At 33.4% G+C, this 23,404-nt stretch overlaps 1 protein-coding gene across 7 annotated transcripts in view; it reads left to right on the plus strand.

Moving 5' to 3' along the window:
* The window catches only part of LOC126745640 (protein still life, isoforms C/SIF type 2), a 252,589-nt gene that overhangs the window by 171,593 nt on the left and 57,592 nt on the right, over window positions 1-23,404 (plus strand). For all 7 annotated transcript variants that reach the window (XM_050453574.1, XM_050453573.1, XM_050453571.1 and 4 more), the window contains 3 exons: window positions 9,700-9,818; window positions 10,252-10,425; window positions 10,485-10,679. In XM_050453574.1, the coding sequence (XP_050309531.1) occupies window positions 9,700-9,818; window positions 10,252-10,425; window positions 10,485-10,679 (488 nt within the window). The remainder of the gene's footprint in view (window positions 1-9,699; window positions 9,819-10,251; window positions 10,426-10,484; window positions 10,680-23,404) is intronic.

Here is a 23,404-nt window from a genome sequence, read left to right on the forward strand (position 1 = left end):
GGCGGAACTAATGGGTCATGTACCATATCTACACAATTGGCATTAAATTCAATTTTAATACCTGGTCGTTTTAACACATCAAACCCAATTAAAGCGTCAATTCCACCCCCCGGAATGCATTCATCTGGCACAATTAAAAAATCGATTTCTAAGGTCATGGTTGGTGTGAACATTAGAGCACTGCTGTGGCCATTAGACTTTGTCATACAATTTCCCATCTCAGATAGAATTTTACAATCGGGTTGAATTTGCAAATTTAACGATCTCGCTACTTTTTCGTGTAGTATTGAGACGTCTGCACCTGTATCTACTAAGTACGATATTGAGGTAATCGATGAGTTGTTGGATATTGTACCTGTGGGAAATGAACGAATAAAACAAGTCATTTGTAATAGGAGCACTTGTTTTGATGCCTCATGTCATTGTTTACGATAGCAGGTATCTTCTGTATGTCCCTTCTTCTGGCAGATTTTACAACTTTTTACACTCACTAGGTGGTTATTTCCATAAGCAAATTTTTTTTTGTGTTCTCCAGAGGAACCGGGAAGAACATTTGGTCGGAGGGACCAGGAAAATTTTTCTCCGATACTAAATTTTTTACTTCATACCTGCACTTCTTTATGACCATAGCGATGACATCTTCGGCAGTTTCTTTGAAAGACAACACGTTTATCACGAGAACTATACGGTCGTTTTCGTGATTCGTCACGCACTCGCTCACCAACGTTCATCTTATTGGCATCACAGGCAGCCAGCAATTTTAATAGTTCAGAATCACACGCAGGATACTGCAAGTAGATTCGATTTTTCACTTCCGGATTTTGAATATCGTATTCAATCAGACTTAACACAATGTTCCATGGGAAGTCTGAATAAAATCTTGTGATGAGACGCCAGTTTTGCATTACCGTATTCTACCAGCGATTCGAATTTTGAGCTGGTAATCTTCAGACAGGCTCGAATACGGGTAGCAGGTGTGTCTAAATCAGGAAATGCAATTTCAAAGTCTCGTCTAAAAGACGGCCAATCTCGAACAACAGGTTTCCAGTGTTGATAAAAACGTGCTGCGCGACCTCGTAAAGCATGGCCAGCTTTTAAGACAATTAATTTATCTGATATTCCAAGCTCCTGTTGAATTCGGCTTACGTCATTCATCCACTCGACCATAGTAAATGGTGTATCGTCAGGGTCAAAACTTGCTAAGCGGAACTGCGCCGAAGCTACACTCATAACATCTAAAACTGGCGTAGGAACGGATTGCGCCTGCGCATTTAACGAAGCTTGAGTAACCTGGGCGTTGGCCATTGTTGACAGAATTTGCATTATCTATTTCTGGAAACTGTTATTACTTTCTTGCTGCATTTGAAATAATAACATCATGTTATTGGCGCCTACGTCATTTTCAATTTGGTTTGGTACTGTCTCTGATTCACTTTCATTGTTCGTAACGACCGGACTCACTGCTTTTGTTCACCGTCATCAGCCATTTTTTTGTTCACGCACTAAGAGTAACTTTTAGGTCCTTTCTTTGGCGATTGTATCACGCAAAGATCGACACTTCTGATGATAGAATAATGAAAATTAAATTAATCTTTTTAATTTAAATAAATCACAAATTACTTAAAAAATACTTTATTATATCAATACAACGTGCCGGCTTACAATTCAATCTTGAACTGACTCGCTTATGTGAAAAAAAAATGCAACATTAGCAAATTCTGGAGCCTGGAGGTCATATCGACGACCACGAGTTTGTTTATATAAGAAACGAGAACACCGAGACGGTCCAGGAGATAAGGCGATTCGGAACACAGAATAAACGATCTCACAGAAGCGAAGGCTAGCCCTTTTTACCGAACCGGTTTTTCGTTCAGGCTCCTCCCATTTACCCCCATTCTAACGGGTACAACTGTCGTCGCCCACGTGGTGTATCGGGTCATAATTAGTGTATTAGTACGAGCGTTAGTGTGTATATTTGCGATATTTTTTAATTTGCCGTTTTTTATTTTTATTAAAGTAGGTATAGAAAAGTTACATTATTATGTATTATTCATTATTATTATGGTTTTTTAAAAGCTTTGAAAAGTTCAGAATATTCCCTAATTAATTTGTCGTGCCATGCAAATAAATACAAAATAAACATTATTTAATTTAATAAACATATATGTATATGCCTAAACCATATGTATCTATGTATGTGTACATACATGCAGGTACATAAGATTGTACATAGATAAAAATAATAAGGTTGATTTAGGTATACAGTATTTTTATGTGATAAAGAATAATGACTTTAATTTTCAATTATCTGTCTTTTTATGGACTGGTTTACCCATGCAAGTGCATAATATAGTAGTAGTAAAACACTTAAGAATCTTATATTTTTTTCCAGACTATCATAATGGACGGCGACTATACAACGTATAATACCTTTATAAAATATGGACGTATGTGTGGTACCTACATATGTATATAATAATACATACATATATCTTTTTATATATAAATATATAAAAGCCGATGATACCTACTCTTAAATGTGTTGTGTTTAAAACATACGAGAAAACATACCTGCGTATAAACCTTCCAGCTAAAATTTAATTTAAAAATACCTACCTATGTACATATGTATATGTATATTGTTTACATATTAACATCACACAAATAGCAGACTTTTTCTCAGCTAGTGCCTTACTAAAGGCAAATATTATTTACCATTATCATAAAACAACTTTCCACAAAAAAACACAAAAATTCCATTCCAAAACAAATTAAAAGTATACTAACCTACACCTCTATCGTGTATCAAAACTGTCAAATAACAATTTTTATAAAAATAATAATTATTATAATTATTCTAAAAAGCAAGGACCAATATAAGCCTTAACAAAAAAAAATCCTATTTGAAATGTAACTAAATTTTGTAGTTTGCTCCCGTATTATATGAATATAACCATTTCGATTTTAAAAATAAAAGCACTTCGTTCGGTGTATGCGTTTACTACAACTTTACGAGATATCTCAGTGTATTTGCGCCGGGTGCATCTGTCAGTTGGGCTTATAAAAAACTGGTTCACGGATATCAAAGGAGCCGACGCAAGCCTTCGCTTCTGTGAGATCGTTTATTCTGTGATTCGGAATGACGTATAGGATATTGAAAATAAGGAACGAGCTCAGAGATTAATAGATTAAACTTCAGCTCCTAGATATAAAAAAAATCTATTATACCTCGAGTAAATTATGGTATTTAAAACTTATTGAACTTAAATTAAATTAAGTATATCGAACGGTATCATTATAAATTTGAGTTCATATTTCTTTTAAATACGTGAATAATTCTATTTTCTTCTTTTCAATTTTTGAGCATGTGAGATAGTAATTCTAAATTGATTTTTGTTATAAGTGACGTAATACTTAATAAATTAAAAAAATTGTTCAATCAAGCAAGTTCAATAAATAAATAAAAATAATAGCGCCACTTTTTAAAACTACATAAAAAAAGTGAACCCATAGACTTACATACAAGGTTACAATTAAGAATGAATTGAAATGGCCATATATTAGGAACGAAAACCTAAATAAAACAACACTAAAAACAGTTTCTATAAAACTAAGGGGGAACAAAAACAAGCTATTATTTCACCTTTATCTGCAACCTTTTGGACAGGGTGAGATACACCCCTAGAATCAAAAAAAGTAAAAAGGAGGATCGCGTGATACATTATCTTGAAGCTCTCGAAAAATGCTTCCCAATAATACTATAAAAAGCCACATTTCGGAAAATTCTTCTCTGTTTATTAAGGAAAACAATAAATAAAACGACTAATTTAATTTTTTTGTTTATTTTTTTGAATTAATGTTGAAAATGATTTCCGTTACTTTAGATAGACAATAATAAAGGCTTCTTTAAAATTATATACATACATTTACAAATGTTTGTCTGGAGATAGCAAGGCATTTCTGAATCATTCTATGCTGGAGTTGTTCTAGTGACTCAGCTTGCGTTTTAAGAATCATAGATTTAAGGTGACTTCACAAGAAGAAGTCAAGAGGTCCGGGATGTATGTGGCCATTCAGTAGGTCATGTTCTTTCAGTCCACTGGGTTAACTTATTCAATAGATAAAACCACTAACACATCCCCGTGTGTAGGGACAGTGGTAATAAAGTTTACTCAAATAAAAGATAACACAGTTTATTTGGTACTTTCTTTTCCTGGTGGTTTGAAACCTACTTGATATCACTCGATTTGCCCCTTTAGGTAACTCAAAGTCAGCCTCAGTATAAGGTGAGTTCAGTGCATTTAAAATAAACAGCATATAACAGAGGCAGATTAAATGGCTGATTAAATAGATCATGAATAGAGCAAATTAAATACTGCAGCCGATGAGCTAAAACAAAATGCAAATTATCTCATGCTTCAAAACAATAAAATGTCTGACATTACACATATGAAATTAAAAAAAAAAATTAAATCAAATTAAGAAAAACAACCAAAGGATTAAATTTAATATGATATCTGTGGTACTCACCTTGCCTGTGGATGACCCTTTTTTAATTAACTTGAACGGTCGCCTGTTTAGATTAGAAAGAAAGCTAAACGTGCTCTCTTTAACAAACGAATCCACATGTATATTCACCGCAACTCAAAAAATGACAGTATAAATAAATGAAAATAAATATTATAAAAAAATTAAGGATTGCCCAGAAGCCCCTCCCACCTAAGTATGGCGCTTTCAGACAATTAAATGATTCCCCTTTGCAGAGATGAAGTTAAGAGTAGAGATGGGATTTTTAGTTCATTTACGTGAACTAGTTCACTCGGTCTCGTTCATAATCCAGAATAGTTCATTGAACTAGTTCACAGTAGTTCACGTTTACTTTTATAGTAGAATAACTAGAATGTACAATTTTAACCTTCTAAAAATTATTCGAATGAGGAAAACATGATAAAATACATAGTTTTCAGACTTTTGGACGTTTAATTCGCCAATTTAAGCAACTGAACAAATAAACTTAATACAAATAAAAAAGGATAAATAAAACGGTTTTTATTTATCCAAAAAGTGATAACAACTGAATGAAATTTTTATTTAAACAACTTAAAACGCTTTTTAAATTTTAAGACAAAAAATAAAGTTTTTTCAAAACTTAATTATGAGACATAGTTGTTTGAGCAACTAAGTTGGTATTCAAACACATGAATAACTAACCTAAGTAATAACTAATATTAAAACTACTAAAGATTGCTGTTAAGAAATAAAATTTGGGAAAGTTTTTTAGATTTCAGCTGTGCACGTTTTTCTTTTAAGACTTATCCTGCTTTTGAGAAAATACGTTCGCACGGAACTGACGTTGCAGGAATACATAGTCGACTTTTCATAAATCGATAAATCGTGGGATATACATGGCGACGTTCATACCACCACTTTAATGGGTCTTCCTTTCGGTTGAGAAGGGGTTCGCCTAAATATCTGTCGATTTCAATAATAACGGCCGAAGTTGGATTTTTTTCAGTTTTTTGAGTTTCATCAAACATGGACCACATGGATGATTTTTTGTCTGATGGAGTTGTTGAAGGTGCTTCCTGATTTTCTATGGGTTGAAGTACATTTTTAAAGGAATAAATATGAGGCAATTATTTTTATCGAAGATTCTCAACTGTGTTGGCATATTTTCTTTCATCTTTAAATCCAAATTTTTTAAACCGAGGATCGAAAACGGTTGACTCGGCTAATATGTCCATGACTTCAATATTTCCAAATCTTAAAAAAAAATTTCGCGGAAAACGTGAAGTACCGCCCTAGGTTCTGGCTCTATATCTTCCTGCGTGTAAAAGGTTTGGATATGCTGATACATTCCATAAGCAAGGACTAGATTTTTTGAAATAGTAATGTTTTTCTCAGCACTGATTTCTTTTGTGATTTCTTGAAAAATTCGCAATATGTCTGTCCGCTTTTCTAACATAGCCCAATCTGTGGCGGAAACTGTCTTTAATTCTGCGTTTACAAGGGCTAAAGTGGAAATCAGGGCATTTTGTATACGCCCTTTCTACCATATCTAGAGTGGAATTCCACCGGGTTACGACGTCTTGCTTTAATTTAAGTTCAAGAAACCCCATTTGCTTCTGAATTTCTTTTAGCTTTGCTAACGCCGAAGAACTTTGTTTGAAAAACGTTACTATCGCCTTAATTTTATTTAAAAGGTCCGAAATTTCCTTCAAACCACTTTCGACTAGAAGGTTAATTGAATGAGCAAAACAACCTTTGGACTTCCACCCACCATTTCTCACAGCCGCCAGAATATTTGCTGCATTGTCACTAACAACGCAGACAATTTTATTATCTATTTGAAATTGTTAAAATTTTGATCTTAATAATTCTTTTAGGTTTTCGGCGGTATGCCTTTGTGATTTAAGAGTTAATAAATAAATAATGTGCTGTCAGTGCAGTAAAATTATCATTATTTATTGAAGTCCAGGAGTCTGTATTTATACTTACATATTCTACGGAAATAAGTTGTGCTTCAATTTTTTCTTTTATTTTTTCATAACTTTTTGACATAAGACTCTCGCTTATTGTTTTTCGGTTAGGTACCTTGTATCCAGGAACAGCAAGTTCCATTAATTTGATAAATTCCGGATCTTCCACCATACTAAAAGGGTAGTATCTTTTGACAATCATCCTTAATAACTGAAAATCCAATTCTTTGCTTTTAGAAAGAGGTATCGGCTTTGTACTTCGTAAGTATGTTGAAATATCAGATTGCAGTTGACTCACCTTACATTTTTTACTCTGAGTATTGTGGATCTCGCTGGGTCCAGGGTCATAGTCATGATCTACAAATATAATTATCCAATATTAAATTAACGAAATTAAAATTACTCCGGATTAAAAAGTATAGTTAATTCTTCTTAGAATCATTTTAAAAACGAATTATTTTGAACGCAAGCAAATATTGAAATAACTAGAATTTGAGGTGAAAGACTTATATCTACGTACAAATGCGCATTTCTAACTAAATTAACAGCCACCTTTTTTACACACTAAAAGAAATAAATATCTATTTTTATTTTTCCAGTTATTTTGTTTTTACTTGACACATTATTATTTATTATTTTCAAACTTTAAAGTTAACATATTATACGCAGTTCCAGTTATATTAAATATAACTTACCGTTTTGTGTTTGTCCTTCTGTGATTTTAGACATAGTTAACTGAGATGAAGCTGAAGTATCAGTGTTCGAAACATGTGCCGGTGGCTCAGATCTTGTAGCAGGCATAGTAGGGTGAATCTCTTTTATATGTTTGGTCAAGTTTCCAACCGATCCCCCCGATATTGATAAAATTTGCTTACAGTAGCAACACTTTATTACTATTTTGAGGCACAACGTCAAAATGCGTCCATGCATCACTTCGTTTCTTAGACATTTTTCGATGTTAAATAATGTAAAGTTATTATATACAATTATAAACTTTTTAGTTCACTTTACACTTCCACGGTCTTAACAAAAGAAAAAAAGTCAAATATACTCTCACTAGTCACTGATAACAATTATTTCATTCAAACATTCAAGAATTCAAACATTAAACTGAAATCTATAAACTGGACAAAATTGAAAACATAACCTTTTAACATCGGGGAACCACCAAAACAAACCAAGCTAATAGCTGAAACGAACCGAATACGAAAGATCGGCGCAAATACAAAATGAGTCATTTGATTTTACGTTCAGTCGGTCTTGGTTCTGCTCCTCGATCCTTGTCACATCGATCGCGATCGCCTATCTAGTTCGCAGTGAACGAAGTTAAGTTTGTTGCGAACTAGTTCATCTCATTCACTACGGAGAGTAGTTCATTCGAACTAGTTCGTTCGTGAACTACACATCTCTAATTAAGAGAGAAACAGAGATGATACTATAAAATCTCTCTGTCTACCTGCCCGCATTCCGTCAACCTATCATGCCAGCAGATAAGGTCACCATAATAAGGTCACAGGCAATGAGCACCACTGACATGAAATATAAACGCATAGTTAAATTTTCAGATAGACATTCCGAAGCATGGGCAACCTACACTCTGCCAAGTTAAGAGAGAAAAGCTTATTTGGTTACTTCAAAATTACTAATTATATTGTTAACGAAAATTATAATTTAACGATCAATGGCATAGGATTTCAAGTATGTTCCTGTAAACAGAGGAGAACAAAGTACCTACAAAATTAATATAAATGATAAATGAAATCTTATCTAAATTATAAAATACACAGTTATCTTAACAATAGAAATAGTACAATAGAAGTAAAGACCTTAAACACTATGCGTAGATGGTTGCCTAAAACCATTATTAAAAAGCCAGTACCCAATGCCATCTATGCATACTCTAAGCAAGGGAATGGTACTATCGATTTTGAAGTTTCGCCATTTTATGAGTAAAATGCGTAAAATTTTGAGATTGTTATATTTTAAATTATTCTAGCGTAACATTGATATGTTACAAACTAATGATCATCCAACCATTGCCTAACGGGAACTACATAATGAGGAGGTGCTCAATCCTGTTGGAATTGTTGACTGTCCTTAAGTAAAATTTATACTAAATGAAAATAATGCCTACACGTTCAGCTATGCTGTACACCATTGTTAAAGATAAGAAGTGCTCCTTTTCGTTTAAACTGAACCGAAAGTCAACTGTTCTTAAAATAATAATACTACTACAAGTTATTTTTAAAGTAAATTTTGCGAAAATAAAATGAAAATGTTTTCATTTATTATTTTTCTTGATAAACAGAGAAGAGTTTTCTAAAATGTGGCTTTCTACGATATCGCTGGAAAGTATTTTTTAAGACTTTCAAGATGATGTGTCATTTGACCCCCCCTTTTAGATTTGAGGTGTATCTCACCCTATCCAAGGTGTTGCAGATAAGAGTGAGATAATATGCTTGGTTTTGTTCCCCTTTCGTTTTATAGAAAATTTTTATAGCGTTTTCTTAATCAGTTTTTCGTTCCTAATATACGACCATTTCAAGTTTTTAAATTGTCACCATGTATATAAAAACAAGCATTCAACTTCATATTTCTACATAAATTTCAATTGATAACAAATTCGAGAACCACTAAGCAAAAAAATTGCACTAAATTGTATAAGTTACATATAAATTATACCCTAATCACCCGAAAAATTGCCTACTGGGAAAAAACTTGTAAAATGCTAAATCGAAGAGGAAAATGACAAACGGCAATCTACAAAGTAAATGGACTATAACTCAAAAAAAACAGTTAACTTCAGATAAGGCACTAATTAATAATTTATCCAAAAATATTATTAAAATTATTTAAGGTTTTGTTTAGGCAATCAGGTTGTCAATCAATAGTTTCAGTTTAATCAAATTTTGGTTAATTTTGGTATGTGGCTCATTAATAACGCCACCTATGATTAATTTTTAAGTATTATTATTTATTATATTATTTCACCCTGAAAATTTTACCAAAATCTGGATAGTCTTAACATTCAGTTTAGGCCACTATTATAAGTAAGTAAACCGAATGTGAAAAAAAATACTAAGTATTTAGAAAGTAAATTAAATATATTGGGAAAAAAGGTTTTAGGGTAGTTTATAGAATGGTATATTTTTCTAAACCACCATGTATTTCGATTATAAAAGGCGATAAACCCAATTAATATTTCCTATTTTAATTCCAGGTAAAGATAAATACGCTACCGATACAGAAAATCATACTACCATACCAGATTCTTCAATGAAAGTCTCTTCTAGAACCAACTCTTTCGAAATTGAAAACTTACTTAAAAGTGCAGAACAGGTAAACATTAATATGTAAGGAATTATCTGATCAACATTTTCTCTTTTGGTATGTTTCACATATTTTGCGTCAAAGTAACGCAGCTTATAGGAGCGTTAAATAAAATTTGATTAATCATGATTTTAACTGGATCGTACAACATTTATGTTTTAAGAAAGGCTTATTCATTAAATGTCTTTCTAAAGCACTTGCCCTGAATTGTTATCTCTATAAACTGTTGTTAATTGACTCCTAGGGTCAGTGCCCTTTATACCAAAATATTTAGCAAAAGCACAATTTTTTCAAATAAACATACCTGTTCTTCGGTAGTTTTCTATAAATACTGATTATACATTTTATTTTAAATATGAAATAAGTACTATTTTCCTATTAGTATTCAATTTCAGCAATTCCATCAATTCATTTTAATACTTATTTGAGTTTTTAATAATAGGTTACTGGCTTTTGTCGAACACCAGTAGAAGCTAGAAAATGCTTAAACGCGGTAAACAACGTAAACAATGTTAATTCGCAACCCATTTCCACGCCTGGTCGACAACTTTCTGATGCAGAAAAATTACGAAAAGTTATTATGGAACTTGTTGATACGGAACGAACTTACGTTAAGGTAAGTGTAAGAAACTATAAACGTATTTTAATTCTATAATTTTATTTTAATTTTTCAAGCATCTTAACAGTCTCCTTGAAAATTATTTGGAGCCACTAAAAAAGGAGACATTTTTATCAGGCGCAGAAATAAATGCCCTATTTGGTAACATTCAAGAAATAGTTGCATTCCAAAGGCAGTTTTTACGTAATCTGGAAGAAGCAATCGAATTGGAGCCAGACTTTCAGAAATTCGAATATCCTCATCATTTCAAGGTAAGATTTAAAAAAATCAAAGAGTACTTACTCATGGTACATACTAAAAGATGTTAATATTTATACAGGGTGTCCCATTAGTGCGATAACGGACGATAGCTCCTTATACAGTAATACAAAAAAAAATGTTTATACAAAGTTACTTTACTGTCTAAGGTCCATAACATAAAAATATTTTTGGATATACAGGATGATTCATAAATGTGATATGATACACAACTTTTTTAATTTAAATGGAACACCCTATATTTTATTGCATCTTTGGATTGCTTTAAAAATTCTGCATACCTTTTATCAAGCATCGTCTATACCAAAACTTACCCGTTTGTGAGATATTTAATATTTTATCAAAAAATCGACGTTTGCACGTCTCCACAAAAACAAAAATAATTCACTCATTTGGGATCCTACAAGCCAAATCTTTTGTAGGTTGTTAGTGCATACTCACACTTACTTTATGGTCCTATGAGAATTTGATAATGTTCTACAGGGTGTTCGCAATACTTTATCCAAAACCAAAAAATGTAAACAACCATATCTTATTTTTTTCAAATGAAATGACCCATATTTTTTTATGGTAAAATGTTCACAATGTGATAAGCTTTCTTTTTTGTTAGGCATGTCCTATACCTATCTGTAATAGTTATCGAGTTTTTTACACTTTTTCCTAATTTCGCCCTTAAAATCCACAATAGTCGCGTTTTAATTTAAAAAAAGTTTACTTAGTTGGCCATAGAAATAACAATTGCACAAAAATCAAGCAATTACTTTGACAGATTTAGTGTTGTCAGTTTATCACTAAAGCGAAACATTTTTGCATTAAAAATGAATTTTTCGAAAGAGGATATGGTGAAAATGATTTACTGTTTGGGTGCATGTGAGCAAAATTGTTTACTGGCAAGCAGAGTTTATGCACAGAGATATCCGGATGCGAGACGACATCCAAATCGGTTGGCATTTGAAAGACTAAAGGAGAGATTTGAAAGAACTGGAAATTTAAATTATGAAATGTCACAAAGACAAAAAACAGAGGCAAATCCACAAAATGAAATGCTTGTTATGCAAGCCCTAGTAGAAAATCCGCATGTCTCTTGTAGGCAAATTGAAAGGCAGTTGGACATTAAAAAATCCACTGTTAATAGAATCACCCGGAAACATAAATCGCTTGGCCGGCCAGATCTCCTGACCTCACAAAACTCGATTTTTTCTTGTGGGGGTTTGTGAAAAATCGGGTTTATCAAAGGCTTGTTACCACCAAAAACGACATGAAGCAAATAATTAAAGTATCTTACTTTCTCCGATTTTCCTTTTTTCGATTTTTCGCGCGCTAGATCAGTGAATCGATCTATTTAATTTTACTTAAAGATAACTATTTTTACGATCTAAAAAAAAAAACAAATTATTAAATGGTACAACTCGGGTAGTTTCGCACTGGACATTGGCAGATTTGCATTTTCATTTGAAAATAGGTCAATTCCAGAAATATCTACGGGTTTGGAAATCGTCGATAAGTTTGACAAATATGGATGTTTGCAGGATTTTTGTAAATGTAGACATAGAACAGTTTGTTCGACAATTGGAGGAAAAAAGGAAAATTGCTGTTTGTGGTTTCGCAAAGCCAACTTACTTATACACATTTATGAAGAACTTTACTTATTCTCAAACAGTTAGGAATAATTTAAGGTGCAATAAATTGAAATATTATAGGTTGCAAACAACGCAACAAGAATTTTTTTTAGAGGACAAACCATATTTTGGGAATTAATGATGGTTTTTGAATCAGATTTGGAACCCAAAAAACTTGTCCGCTTGTAATGCAAACATGATTGACAACTTTTTACAATCACCTATCGCATTATTAACACAAGGGCCACGATTATATGACCTTCTAGATCTTCCGACTTCTCTCCAAATGATTTTTTCCTTAATAACAGATCATGAAGTTTTCTCTCAGAGAAAATTTATATTTAAACCCACCTATATATAAACTTTGTATCAAAGTCCATGAAATACTGATAGATATTTCACGTACAACTAGCTGTGTAGTACTTGAGTAAAGCGTTATTAATGAAATGATTAAAAATTCGGATTTGGATCTAGGCGGTTCTCGGATTCGGATTTGGCTAATGGCTGGCTAAAAGCGTTTTCCTTTTGTCATACCAGTAGATTTGTAATGCAGTGAGCAGCCAAGGAGACTGCTATGCACATAGGTCTTCTGATGGACCCGTCGTGGAGGGTTACAGAGGGATAGTAGTCATCTGGGTTACCAGAGGCTAATAGGCTTGGAAAAACAATTTGTCAGTGTAATTCGCAAATTTGTCAGTGTTTTTGTTATGTTAGGTGAGGTGAAAGAATAATATTTTTGTTGTTGACGCCTAAATACTAAATTTTTTATAAATATAATAGAGATACGCAGTTTGTGAACTGATTTTTTGATAGAAAATTGGAGATACGCTTTTTCTATAAACAAATATTCTTTTTTTCTACATGAAATAAAAATTCATACAGGTTGGCTTTTTTGTTCACAATAAATAACACTAAATTCACTGCTCAAGTCGCAAATTATTAGGTCTACACAAAAATTAAGGCACCAGTGACTGAGCTAAAAATATTTAACCCTGAATAACTAAAAAATAAGATTAAATTCTTAACAAAACTTAAAACCAGAAGCTTACAAAATGTACAGGCCGCTACTTATCTGAGGTAGTTGATCATATAATGCATGGTACTCATGAGGTAAACTTTTTTTTTAGCTGCTGTAAATGTTCATATTTTTACTTTACCTATACTACGCATTTGAGGTTTGCAGGCAATCTGACTGGAAATTCTCCATTCCAATTCTAAATGTTTTAATTTAAAAAAAAAACATGTTTTTCCTAGTGTACTTAATTGCTTTCAAGTCAGTAGTTGACTTGAGGATCTCCTACTCTTTTTCCAGGTCGTATGGATGTAGTAAAACATATGTTCTGCTCTACGTTCTTAAAGAAATCATGTGACAAATACTATACATTATAAGGATTTTTTAAACATGCTGTTTTGCAAATCATAACGTAATCAGCAGGTACGTTAATTCTGGACTTTCGAATCATCCTTTCTATCGTTGAATGCATGCTGTCCGCCTCCATCTGACTGTGACCCTTCTGCAGGTATTTTTGTATTATGGTTATGTCTTTTTCAATTGTCAAGTTAAAAAGGGCATTTGCCAACACACAATTTCTGTTTTGGGCTGCGCAGCCATTACTATAAAAAATATAGTCCGATTTTTAGAACAGGCTTCAATTTTTCTTTTTAGAAAATTTACTATTATTGTTGTAAACTCATTGGCTGTTACCCTACCTTCTGTTTCATTCCACAAGAAACACTCACCTTGTTGACGCATTAAATTGTAAATCGTAAAATTGTGTACGATAAGTTTAGTCTTATAATGAAGGGAGCTCTGATTCTCACATTTGACTTTGGGCAAAGTAACACAGACTGCAAGTCCATAGCAAAAACTTCATTATCGGATTCTTTGTCATTAGTCTTTTCTTGTCGTGCTTCGTTTTTCAAAATAAGGTGAAAATCGTACACTTCTTGCGAAATATTTTTCGTTTTAAAAGCCACACAAATATCACATCTGTCCTTTTTAGGCTGGTATAAAGATAAATTTTGCTAATCAAAAATTGTAGAAAAGGTTGCTCGAGACATTGGTTGTATGTTATTTTCTTCACAAAAATCCTTAAAGTAAGCTCTATAAAGTTGCGATTTTGAGTACCATACTGTTTTTAAATATAGCTTCGTGGTATTTGCTCTGCAATAGTGGGACTCAAGTTTCGCCAATCTGGCAAAAAAATAATTTTTTTAATTTCCAGTTCACTTTTAGGTTGATTCTAAACCCGCTCATTTTTTATTGCAGTTTCTTTAGCCCACTTCTTTATTACGATTTCTTTAACACAGAGCGTTTTCAAAAACATCTTTTTGCATACTCTTGTTCGATTGTAACCATCTTTTAAATAAAACTCAATGGATGTCTTCTAGATATTTCCTGCTCTCCTCTTCGTCTTGATGTTGATTTTACTACTAAAAGTGTGTTCACATAGGTTCTTTTCTCACTCAGCTCTTTCTCCAATTTTTTTTAAATATTTCTTAAATACAAACATTTTAATTTAGTGTTGCCGTTTCTATTTAACTTCCAGTTACACCGAGGTTTTAGTTTTTTGGCACATCTTTCAATATTGTAATTCCATCCATCATTTTTTTCCTTTGTACAGGGTGAGTTTTTCAAAGCGCGGAGTAGTATTATGCATTGATGATATTATTTATCGATGACGTGCTCCTGGACTATTATTTGGTTAAGCATTCTTCACATTTTAAAAATATTTTGGACTATACAGAGTGCTCCGAAAAAGCAGGGCACTACAAACGTTAATTTTTTTAAACGGAACACCCTGTATTGCAAAACATTTTTGAATTCTTTGCGTAATTACCAATCTTTTTTGATAATGGTTTAATATGCCAAAAACTAATAGTTTAGGAGATAAATCAAATTTTGTTAAAAATTTAGAATTTGAACGCATCTCTTTAATATTAAAATTTAGCACCTAAATTTTGAATACAGACTTAATTTTTATCATCAGAAGTAAAATAAAGTTACTTTGATATGCGTGCTATGTAAAATTATTCATTTTGTTATACAGGGTGTTTTTTTTGAAAGGCCAAACTTGCCCAACTTTAAATATAAAAATCTCTCTTATTTTAAATGAAACACCCTGTATATTTTCATGTCATCTAATAGCTTACTTAAGAGCCTATAAATTTTATTAATAATATTCTATCCCTATCTCTAATAGTTTTTGAAATATACTTATATTTCTTCATTTCGTGTTATTTTTTTCTTATAAAATGAAACAAATTTATGGACGTTTCTTTTTATTAAATTCACTTATTTTTATATAATAAAAGTTAATTTCTGTTCAACAAATGTTCAAAGATATGTCCTCCTTGTTCGATACAAATATTAATTCTTTTCATTATATTTTGTCGAGCATAGTATAACATTCCTGGTGTTACGGTTTGACAGGCATCCCTAATTCTAATAATCATATCCTCCCTTGTAGTTGGTTTTGTTGCATAGACTTTATCTTTGAGATAACCCCACAGAAAGAAATCTAGCGGCGTAAGATCGCAAGACCTTGGCGGCCATGCAACAAATCCTCCGCGACCAATCCATCTTTGAGGATATTCTTGATCCAAATATTCCCTTACTTGCACGATGAAAATGGGGAGGCGCACCATCTTGTTGAAACCACATACTTTGCCGTTCCTGGAGATTGACTTCTTCTAATAATTCAGGCAATTGCTGCTGTAAAAATACTCGATATGAATGCCCATTCAAAGGTTCATTAAAAAAATATGGTCCAATTATACGGTTATTATGGATGCCGCACCATACATTAAGGGACCAATGATTCTGGTGCTGAACCTCACGTACCCAATGAGGGTTCTCTGTTGCATAATAGTGCATATTATGCCTATTGACAGCACCATTGCTTTTAAATGTCGCCTCGTCGGAATACATAATATAGTTAACAAAATTTGGATTCATTTCAATTTTGCGAAGTAACCATTCACAAAAAGTTACACGTAGCTGAAAATCTTGATTGTGAAGTTCTTGATGCAACTTAATGTGATATGGATGGTATTTATATTTCCGTGTTGTCCGGTTTACCGTTGTCTGCGAAACATCAGAAAGTAAGGCTAACCTACGGCTACCAATGTGGGGATCCTCCTCAATTTGCAAAAGAATTTCAAGTTCTTTACCTTCATTTGCCACCCTATTAGCAACATTACGTTTTGGCAGATCCACGCTACCAGTCGTCATAAATCGGTCCATAACAACGCGAAAACTGCGGGAATCGGGTGTGCGCCGTTGAGGATATTTTTCTCTATATAGCCTTTGAGCTAGCAGACAATTTTTATTTGCTTCACCCAAAACAAAAATCATATCAATAAATTCATTTCTTGAATAATTCATTTTTAATATTGAAAACAAATATCTAAAAAACACCTTAAAACAAATCTAACTATTAATCTCTAATTAACTAATGTAACTGTCTTTTTGTTATTGAGATTTTTTTCATTTGTTTCCACGGCGCCTTGATGGATACATAAAAAATACGAGGTGCTTCAAAACTTTAAGTCGGCATTGTCAGTTTTTACAGGAGAAAAACAGAAAAATCCATGATATCTCAAAAACTGTTAGATATAGAGATAGGACATTATTAATAAAATTTATAGGCTCTTAAGTAAGCTATTAGATGACATGAAAATATACGTGTTTCATTTAAAATAAGAGAGATTTTTATATTTAAAGTTGGGCAAGTTTGGCCTTTCAAAAAAAACACCCTGTATAACAAAATGAATAATTTTACATAGCACGCATATCAAAGTAACTTTATTTTACTTCTGATGATAAAAATTAAGTCTGTATTCAAAATTTAGGTGCTAAATTTTAATATTAAAGAGATGCGTGCAAATTCTAAATTTTTAACAAAATTTGATTTATCTCCTAAACTATTAATTTTTGGCATATTAAACCATTATCAAAAAAGATTGGTAATTACGCAAAGAATTCAAAAATGTTTTGCAATACAGGGTGTTCCATTTAAAAAAAATAACTTTTGTAGTGCCCTGCTTTTTCGGAACACCCTGTATAGTCCAAAATATATTTAAAATGTGAAGAATGCTTAACCAAATAATAGTCCAGGAGCACGTCATCGATAAATAATATCATCAATGCATAATACTACTCCGCGCTTTGAAAAACTCACCCTGTACTTAAACCCCTTTTCTCTATTCTGGTAGTTTATTTGTTTCTTCCATTTCTTTTATGTGTTTCGCTTCTATTAGATCTGGAACGCTTCACTGGTACTTCTGGGGTTATTTCACTTTCTTCCAAATCTCCCTCAACGTCTATACTCTCAGATTCTGCATCAGTAGTTGAATCTCCTTCCATTTCTTCTTGGCTAACGATGTAATCGGGGTCTTCCACCATCTCATTGTCTTGACCGATTGTATTCATACCTTCGCTGCTAATGATGAATGACTCTCCATAGGAAATTTCATTATTAAACATCTTTTCAGTTTCTGTAGCATAATTCACGAGGTCATCAGGGCATGTTTTGCTGCTCACTATTAATTTGAATTATAATAACTTCATCATCATTATTACTCTGAGTAGTAGATAAATAAGGAGGTATAATAACTGTATCTTCATTAGAGGGTTCCAACTTTCGGGAATTGAAATGGTCTCAGTGACTAACTTTGACAGTCTCTTTAAAAGGTTCATCATTTTGTCTATCCTCTTAGCCATTTATGTAAAAGAAATTAAACTTGTATTATTTGATTCCAACTTGTTTAATAGAAAAAGAGCAACAATTTTATACACGTTTCTCAATTCCACACAGGTGGTTCGTTTAAAAATTATCACTTAAACTTTTTTTATCACTTAAAATGTTAAACTATTCGTTTAAAATTAATTACTTATAATTCATTTAAAAATGATCATTTAAAAGAAATTAGAAGTTTTTTTAATTAGCTTTTAAAAGCTTTTATTTTATTGCAAGCAAGAAATTTTATACATTATTTTTAATGAGAATTAATCTTATCTGTACAAATTTTACTGGTTACTAGCTGAAAAAAACCTAAAATAGTTAATCATTTAGAGTGTAAAGTAATAATATTTATTGCAGAAATATTCGTAATTTCTCTTAGATTTGTTTATCCTCCTTAACGCAAAATGCATATCTTTTCAGAAAAACAAATAACGGTTTAAAACAGGTATTTCTAAAACATTGCTCAAAAGTATTAATTATTAAATTATAGACTTACCCCCTTCAAAATTGTCTAAAAAACACCCGAACTTTAAGCAAAAATGCAAGGATTTTAGAAGTAAACCGACGAGCACTCAGTTATTCTTGTATCAAACAATGGCACTGGCTGGAGATACGTATTTCGCCCGTCAAAAATTTGAAGCGCGGAGATTTCTAGACCAACTTCTTTTCAAATACGATTGATGTTCTGGATATAGGCATTTTTCAGACAATAGATATGATATTGTACCATTAGATGGCGCAATAATTCATATTTTAGAAAAAATGGAGCTACGCACTTTGCGAAGCTAGTATATTATAGTTTACGGACTTGTCAATAACCGAATTTTGAGTTTTAAGCGCCGTAGTTGTCTGGTTAGTCAGGTAGAGGACCCACCTATTTGTGCCTTAGCCTGTCATGCCATGTGCTTTCGTCCAACTGAAGGTCCACTTGTCCAATAGACTCTTTATTGATGCAATTGTTAGACATTTAGCTATACCGATTATGAGTTCAGGCGCCACCGGCCGTTTCGCAGATCCCAGTCTAGCAAGGAGGTGCACTTACCCGTTTTCGGCATAGCCTGAATGGCCAGGCACCTGGACAAGCTGAACCGTAGAGCCCACCTTCACCACTTCCTCTAGGACCTTTATGCACTCCTGTACGATGAGCTTGAAGCTTATATTTACATTGATACGACTGTATTGCGGTATCAAAAGCTTCAGCCTGGAAGATAGTAGCGAACTCCCCCAGCGAGTATGCCCTGCTAGTATGTGGGACCCCACTACAGAGCCCTGCATCAGATCTACTATTTATTCTGAAGCTGTATAGAGATGATCCCCCTGTTTAAGTTCTGCCACTCCTTTTTGCCTACGATGTGGGGTCACAAAACCCTTTCAATTCACTGTCTCATTCCTGTACGGCCTATGACCAGATTTTTACATTATTCGTCTCACCAGCCCGTAGTTCACTAAGGACATGTAGTCTATGAGCAGTCTTTATTGCCTTAAAGTGCACCACAAGGTCTAGGAGTGGACGGCTCAACAGAGTCTCAAGCGTGGAAGCCGTTTACATGGAACACGCCATGCTAAGACATGCAAGGCATTGGACTCTATCTAGTTGTGACCGAATTTTCGCTTTTTCCGTACATGGCCACCAGATAATAAAGTGAGAACGTGAGAAGACGTTTGACAATAGATAAATAAATCCAGTAAGGGATCTTAGCGGTCAGACCCAAGGTGTTTTCGAAAGCCATCCTGCGAGTCCATAGCGAACAGGTGGCTTTCTAGTTTGATGAGTTCTTTCATAGCCACGAATTTAAACGAAAGAAAACATTAAGTAGGCTGAAAAGTAAAAAATAACAAGTGCCATACATAAATAGATTGAAGCAGCTCTTGACCTTTAAAATTATGCTCTTTTTAATACTTTCATATTTGTGTCTGAATACCTATTGACTTTCTGGAGATCAGAAAAGTTTCAGCTCATTGGGTTTTGCATACAGCAATCCAGAAAAGGAAAATTTAGTGAATTTATTTTGAAAATATCCTTTTTGAAAGCTTGACCCTTTGTATATAAGTATATTGATGACGAAGTTGGAGTAGAGCCCTTCCCCTCGTTTAAAAATATGGGAGCTTGTGGCTAATTAAAAGCTTAAAATTTTGTTGCACTAACTATATACAGGATTACTACACATAAAGTTACAGGCGAGATGTTGCAACGCCGCTGCCGCTACAGGTCGCTGGTGTTCAAGGTTCGAGCTCAATCATTTTAAATTTTATTTTAGTAAACGTCTAACGTCTGTAAGGACGGTATCTCTTGCGGAAAAATTTAAAAAAAATATTACGCGATATTGGGATAATATTTTTTTAAAAGGAATTACATGTGTAAAACCCGCATAGGTGCGTAATTACAATACTTTTATGCTATGCCTTGCATATTGAAAATTATAGCGTTGTTCTTGTTAAAATAAAATCCTAAATAATAAACCTAACAAATAATTCTTTAAGTAAAAGGCTCAAAAAAAGCCTCCTTTAGTTAGACAAAAAGTTAGCCTATCTTAAAAGCCGTCTTTTACTTCCAAAAGAGTTTGAGGTAAAATGAAATTGGCAGATTCACCTATTTTCTTTCTAAACTCCTCTAAATTCGTTGGCCTACTATTATGATATTTATAAATAGCCTCCTTAAGATAACCCCACAAATAAAAGTCATTTGGTGACAAATCGGAAGATCTTGAAGGCCATTTAATATTGCCAGTCCCACTAATAAGGCGGTTAGAAAAAGTATTTGTTAAAAATTATTTTACTCTGACCGCATTACGAGCAGTACAGTCATCTTGTTGAAAAAAAACTGATCTCAGGTCTATATCAGGGAGGAGCTGAATGACATGAAGAACTTGGTTTTTTAGCAACCGAAGGTATTTTTCGACGTTCAAAGTACCATCAAGGAAAAATGGCCCAATAATATGGTCGCCCAAAATATCAGCCCAAACATTCAACTTTTGAGAGTACTGACTACAGAACTGGAAACTTCTGTGCTGGTTTTCCTGAGATCAGTAATTAACAATAGAATGATTGTGTTTATAATGCAATGGAACAGAAAAACTCACCTGAAAACAAAATATTTTCAAAAAATTTTTATTTTATTTACGTTTTTCATCATGGTTTCACAAAAGTACCATTCTTCGCCACTGGTCTTTAAAAAACACCTCCTGAGTTCTGGAATATTTAAAACATTTGTATCCATGTTTTTTTCCAAATACTTGTCACAGTTTTATGGTGCATATCCTGTTCTTTTCCAACACTTCTGCTCGATTGTGTTGAATCGAAAACTAAAGCACTACAAACCATTTCTTCCCATCATTCTCCTGGACTCTCAATAGGTGGTTCTTGAGGCTAAAAGATCTAGAAGTCTCAAAATTTGACACGACATTTAACATAGTTTTAGCACAAGGAATCGGTCTATGTTCAAATTTTCCTGGCAATAAATCGCTGCTGAGAATAATTGTATACTAGAATACTGCCGAATTACCTCCATAAAACCATTCAATCAATTGAACTTTTTCGGATAGGGTACAAACAGCCAGAATGATAAATATTAAAAAAAAATTAAAATAGCGCTTTAAGACTTAAAGGCTAGCGTCCACTATACGGATCGCATCAGGCCTAATCGCAACGCAATAATACTCTCACGTGGAAACAAATGAGAATGCGTCCACTCGAGGCGCGTCGCATCGGGGCGGAACGCAACGGATTTTTGCTTTGCCTCATAGGCGGATTTTTGCGGACGGCACGTTGCGACCCGTCTCAAGTTAACGTAGAGCGATAGCAGCACAAACGCATTTTAGTATTTTTGGTTAATTCTTTATTGCTTTGCCCACAAATTAACTAGGAAATTAATTAGAAATGGACGAAGAATTGCTTATATCATTAGTGTCCCAGTATAGGGAACTGTACGACACGGGAGATGTGAGGTACCACGAGGAACAAAGGAGAAACAGTATATAGCAAGAAATTGCATATATTGTTTCTCCTCTGTTCCTATGTATACTTATGTACTTACCCCTTAATTTAATGAAATATATATATTTAATACAATTTAATGAAATTAAGGGGTAAGTACATAGGTATTTCAGACGCATTTATTTACCTAATTAACTAATAATATGTCAGATACTTGATACAGTTTAAACTTGTCCCGAATACTGAGAACAAGTTGTGTTGCATTTCCACCAAAGTGTGGTAAATTCACTAATCCTTCCAATGTTTCATTATTTTCTTTTAAATCGTCTTGTAACCCCACATTGGTAATTAAAAAGTTATGTAAACAACACGTTGCTACCACTACAATGTTAATATGTTCAGGGGTCATGGATAATCGTCTTTCGTATATTCCAAACCTTCTGCATAGTATGCCAAACGCATTTTCACTGACCCGTCGTGCTCGGCTTAGCCTAGAATTAAACACTTTCTTCTCTTCAGAGGCTAAAGTCTGGTTACCAGGATATGGTCTCATTAAATGCCTTCTCAAAGGAAATGCTGCATCTCCAATGATAACATGAGGCATAGCATCTTCAGTGCCAGGAAGTGGTTTGTCATGAGGAATGTTCAGTCTATTCTCTGCTAGCGCTTTTCGGAAATTGGAATTCGAAAAAATATTTCCATCGGAGTTTTTCCCTAGGCCGCCCATGTCGACCACCAGAAATTTATAATCGGCGCCTACCAAAGCTAATAAAACAACACAAAATGTTTTTTTATAGCCAAAGTATTTTGATCCACTTTTTGCGGAACATTCTATAACAACTTGTTTCCCGTCTAACGCACTTATACAGTTGGGAAAATTCCATTTATTCCAAAACTGACTAGCTATTGTTTCCCATTGTTCTTCCGAAGGTGTGTTAATTTTCATTCTCTGCCATATTGCTGTACAAGTTTCGTAGACTATAGCTCTTACAGTCTTTTCTCCTAAACGAAAACTGAAAGCAAGTGATCGAAAAGAGTTGTCAGTCGCCAAAAACTTGGAAAAAAATTTAATTATTAGTGTTTATACCCGCAAAAAAAAATGAATATTGTTTATTTAATATATCCATACATTTTCTTTTTAGCATACGAATGTCGGGACCGCTGGAAAAGGCTAAGAGACAACTTTAGGCGCGCAAAAAATTTGCGAAAAACCAAGAGTGGACAAGCCGCTACAAAGAATAAGCCTATTAAATATGAGAAAAAAATTCAATTTCTAACTTGTTATTTGGAAACTCAGGAAAAATGTTTAACAAACAATTCGAGACAGTCGAGTGATGATGAATAAGCTGTGCTTGATAACATGTCGCCACCATCTACACCAGGGTCCCAATCCCAAATGAGTTCCAATTTAACTGCTTC

The sequence above is a fragment of the Anthonomus grandis genome, chromosome 16, assembly GCF_022605725.1.
Source record: "Anthonomus grandis grandis chromosome 16, icAntGran1.3, whole genome shotgun sequence".
Taxonomy (NCBI): domain Eukaryota; kingdom Metazoa; phylum Arthropoda; class Insecta; order Coleoptera; family Curculionidae; genus Anthonomus; species Anthonomus grandis.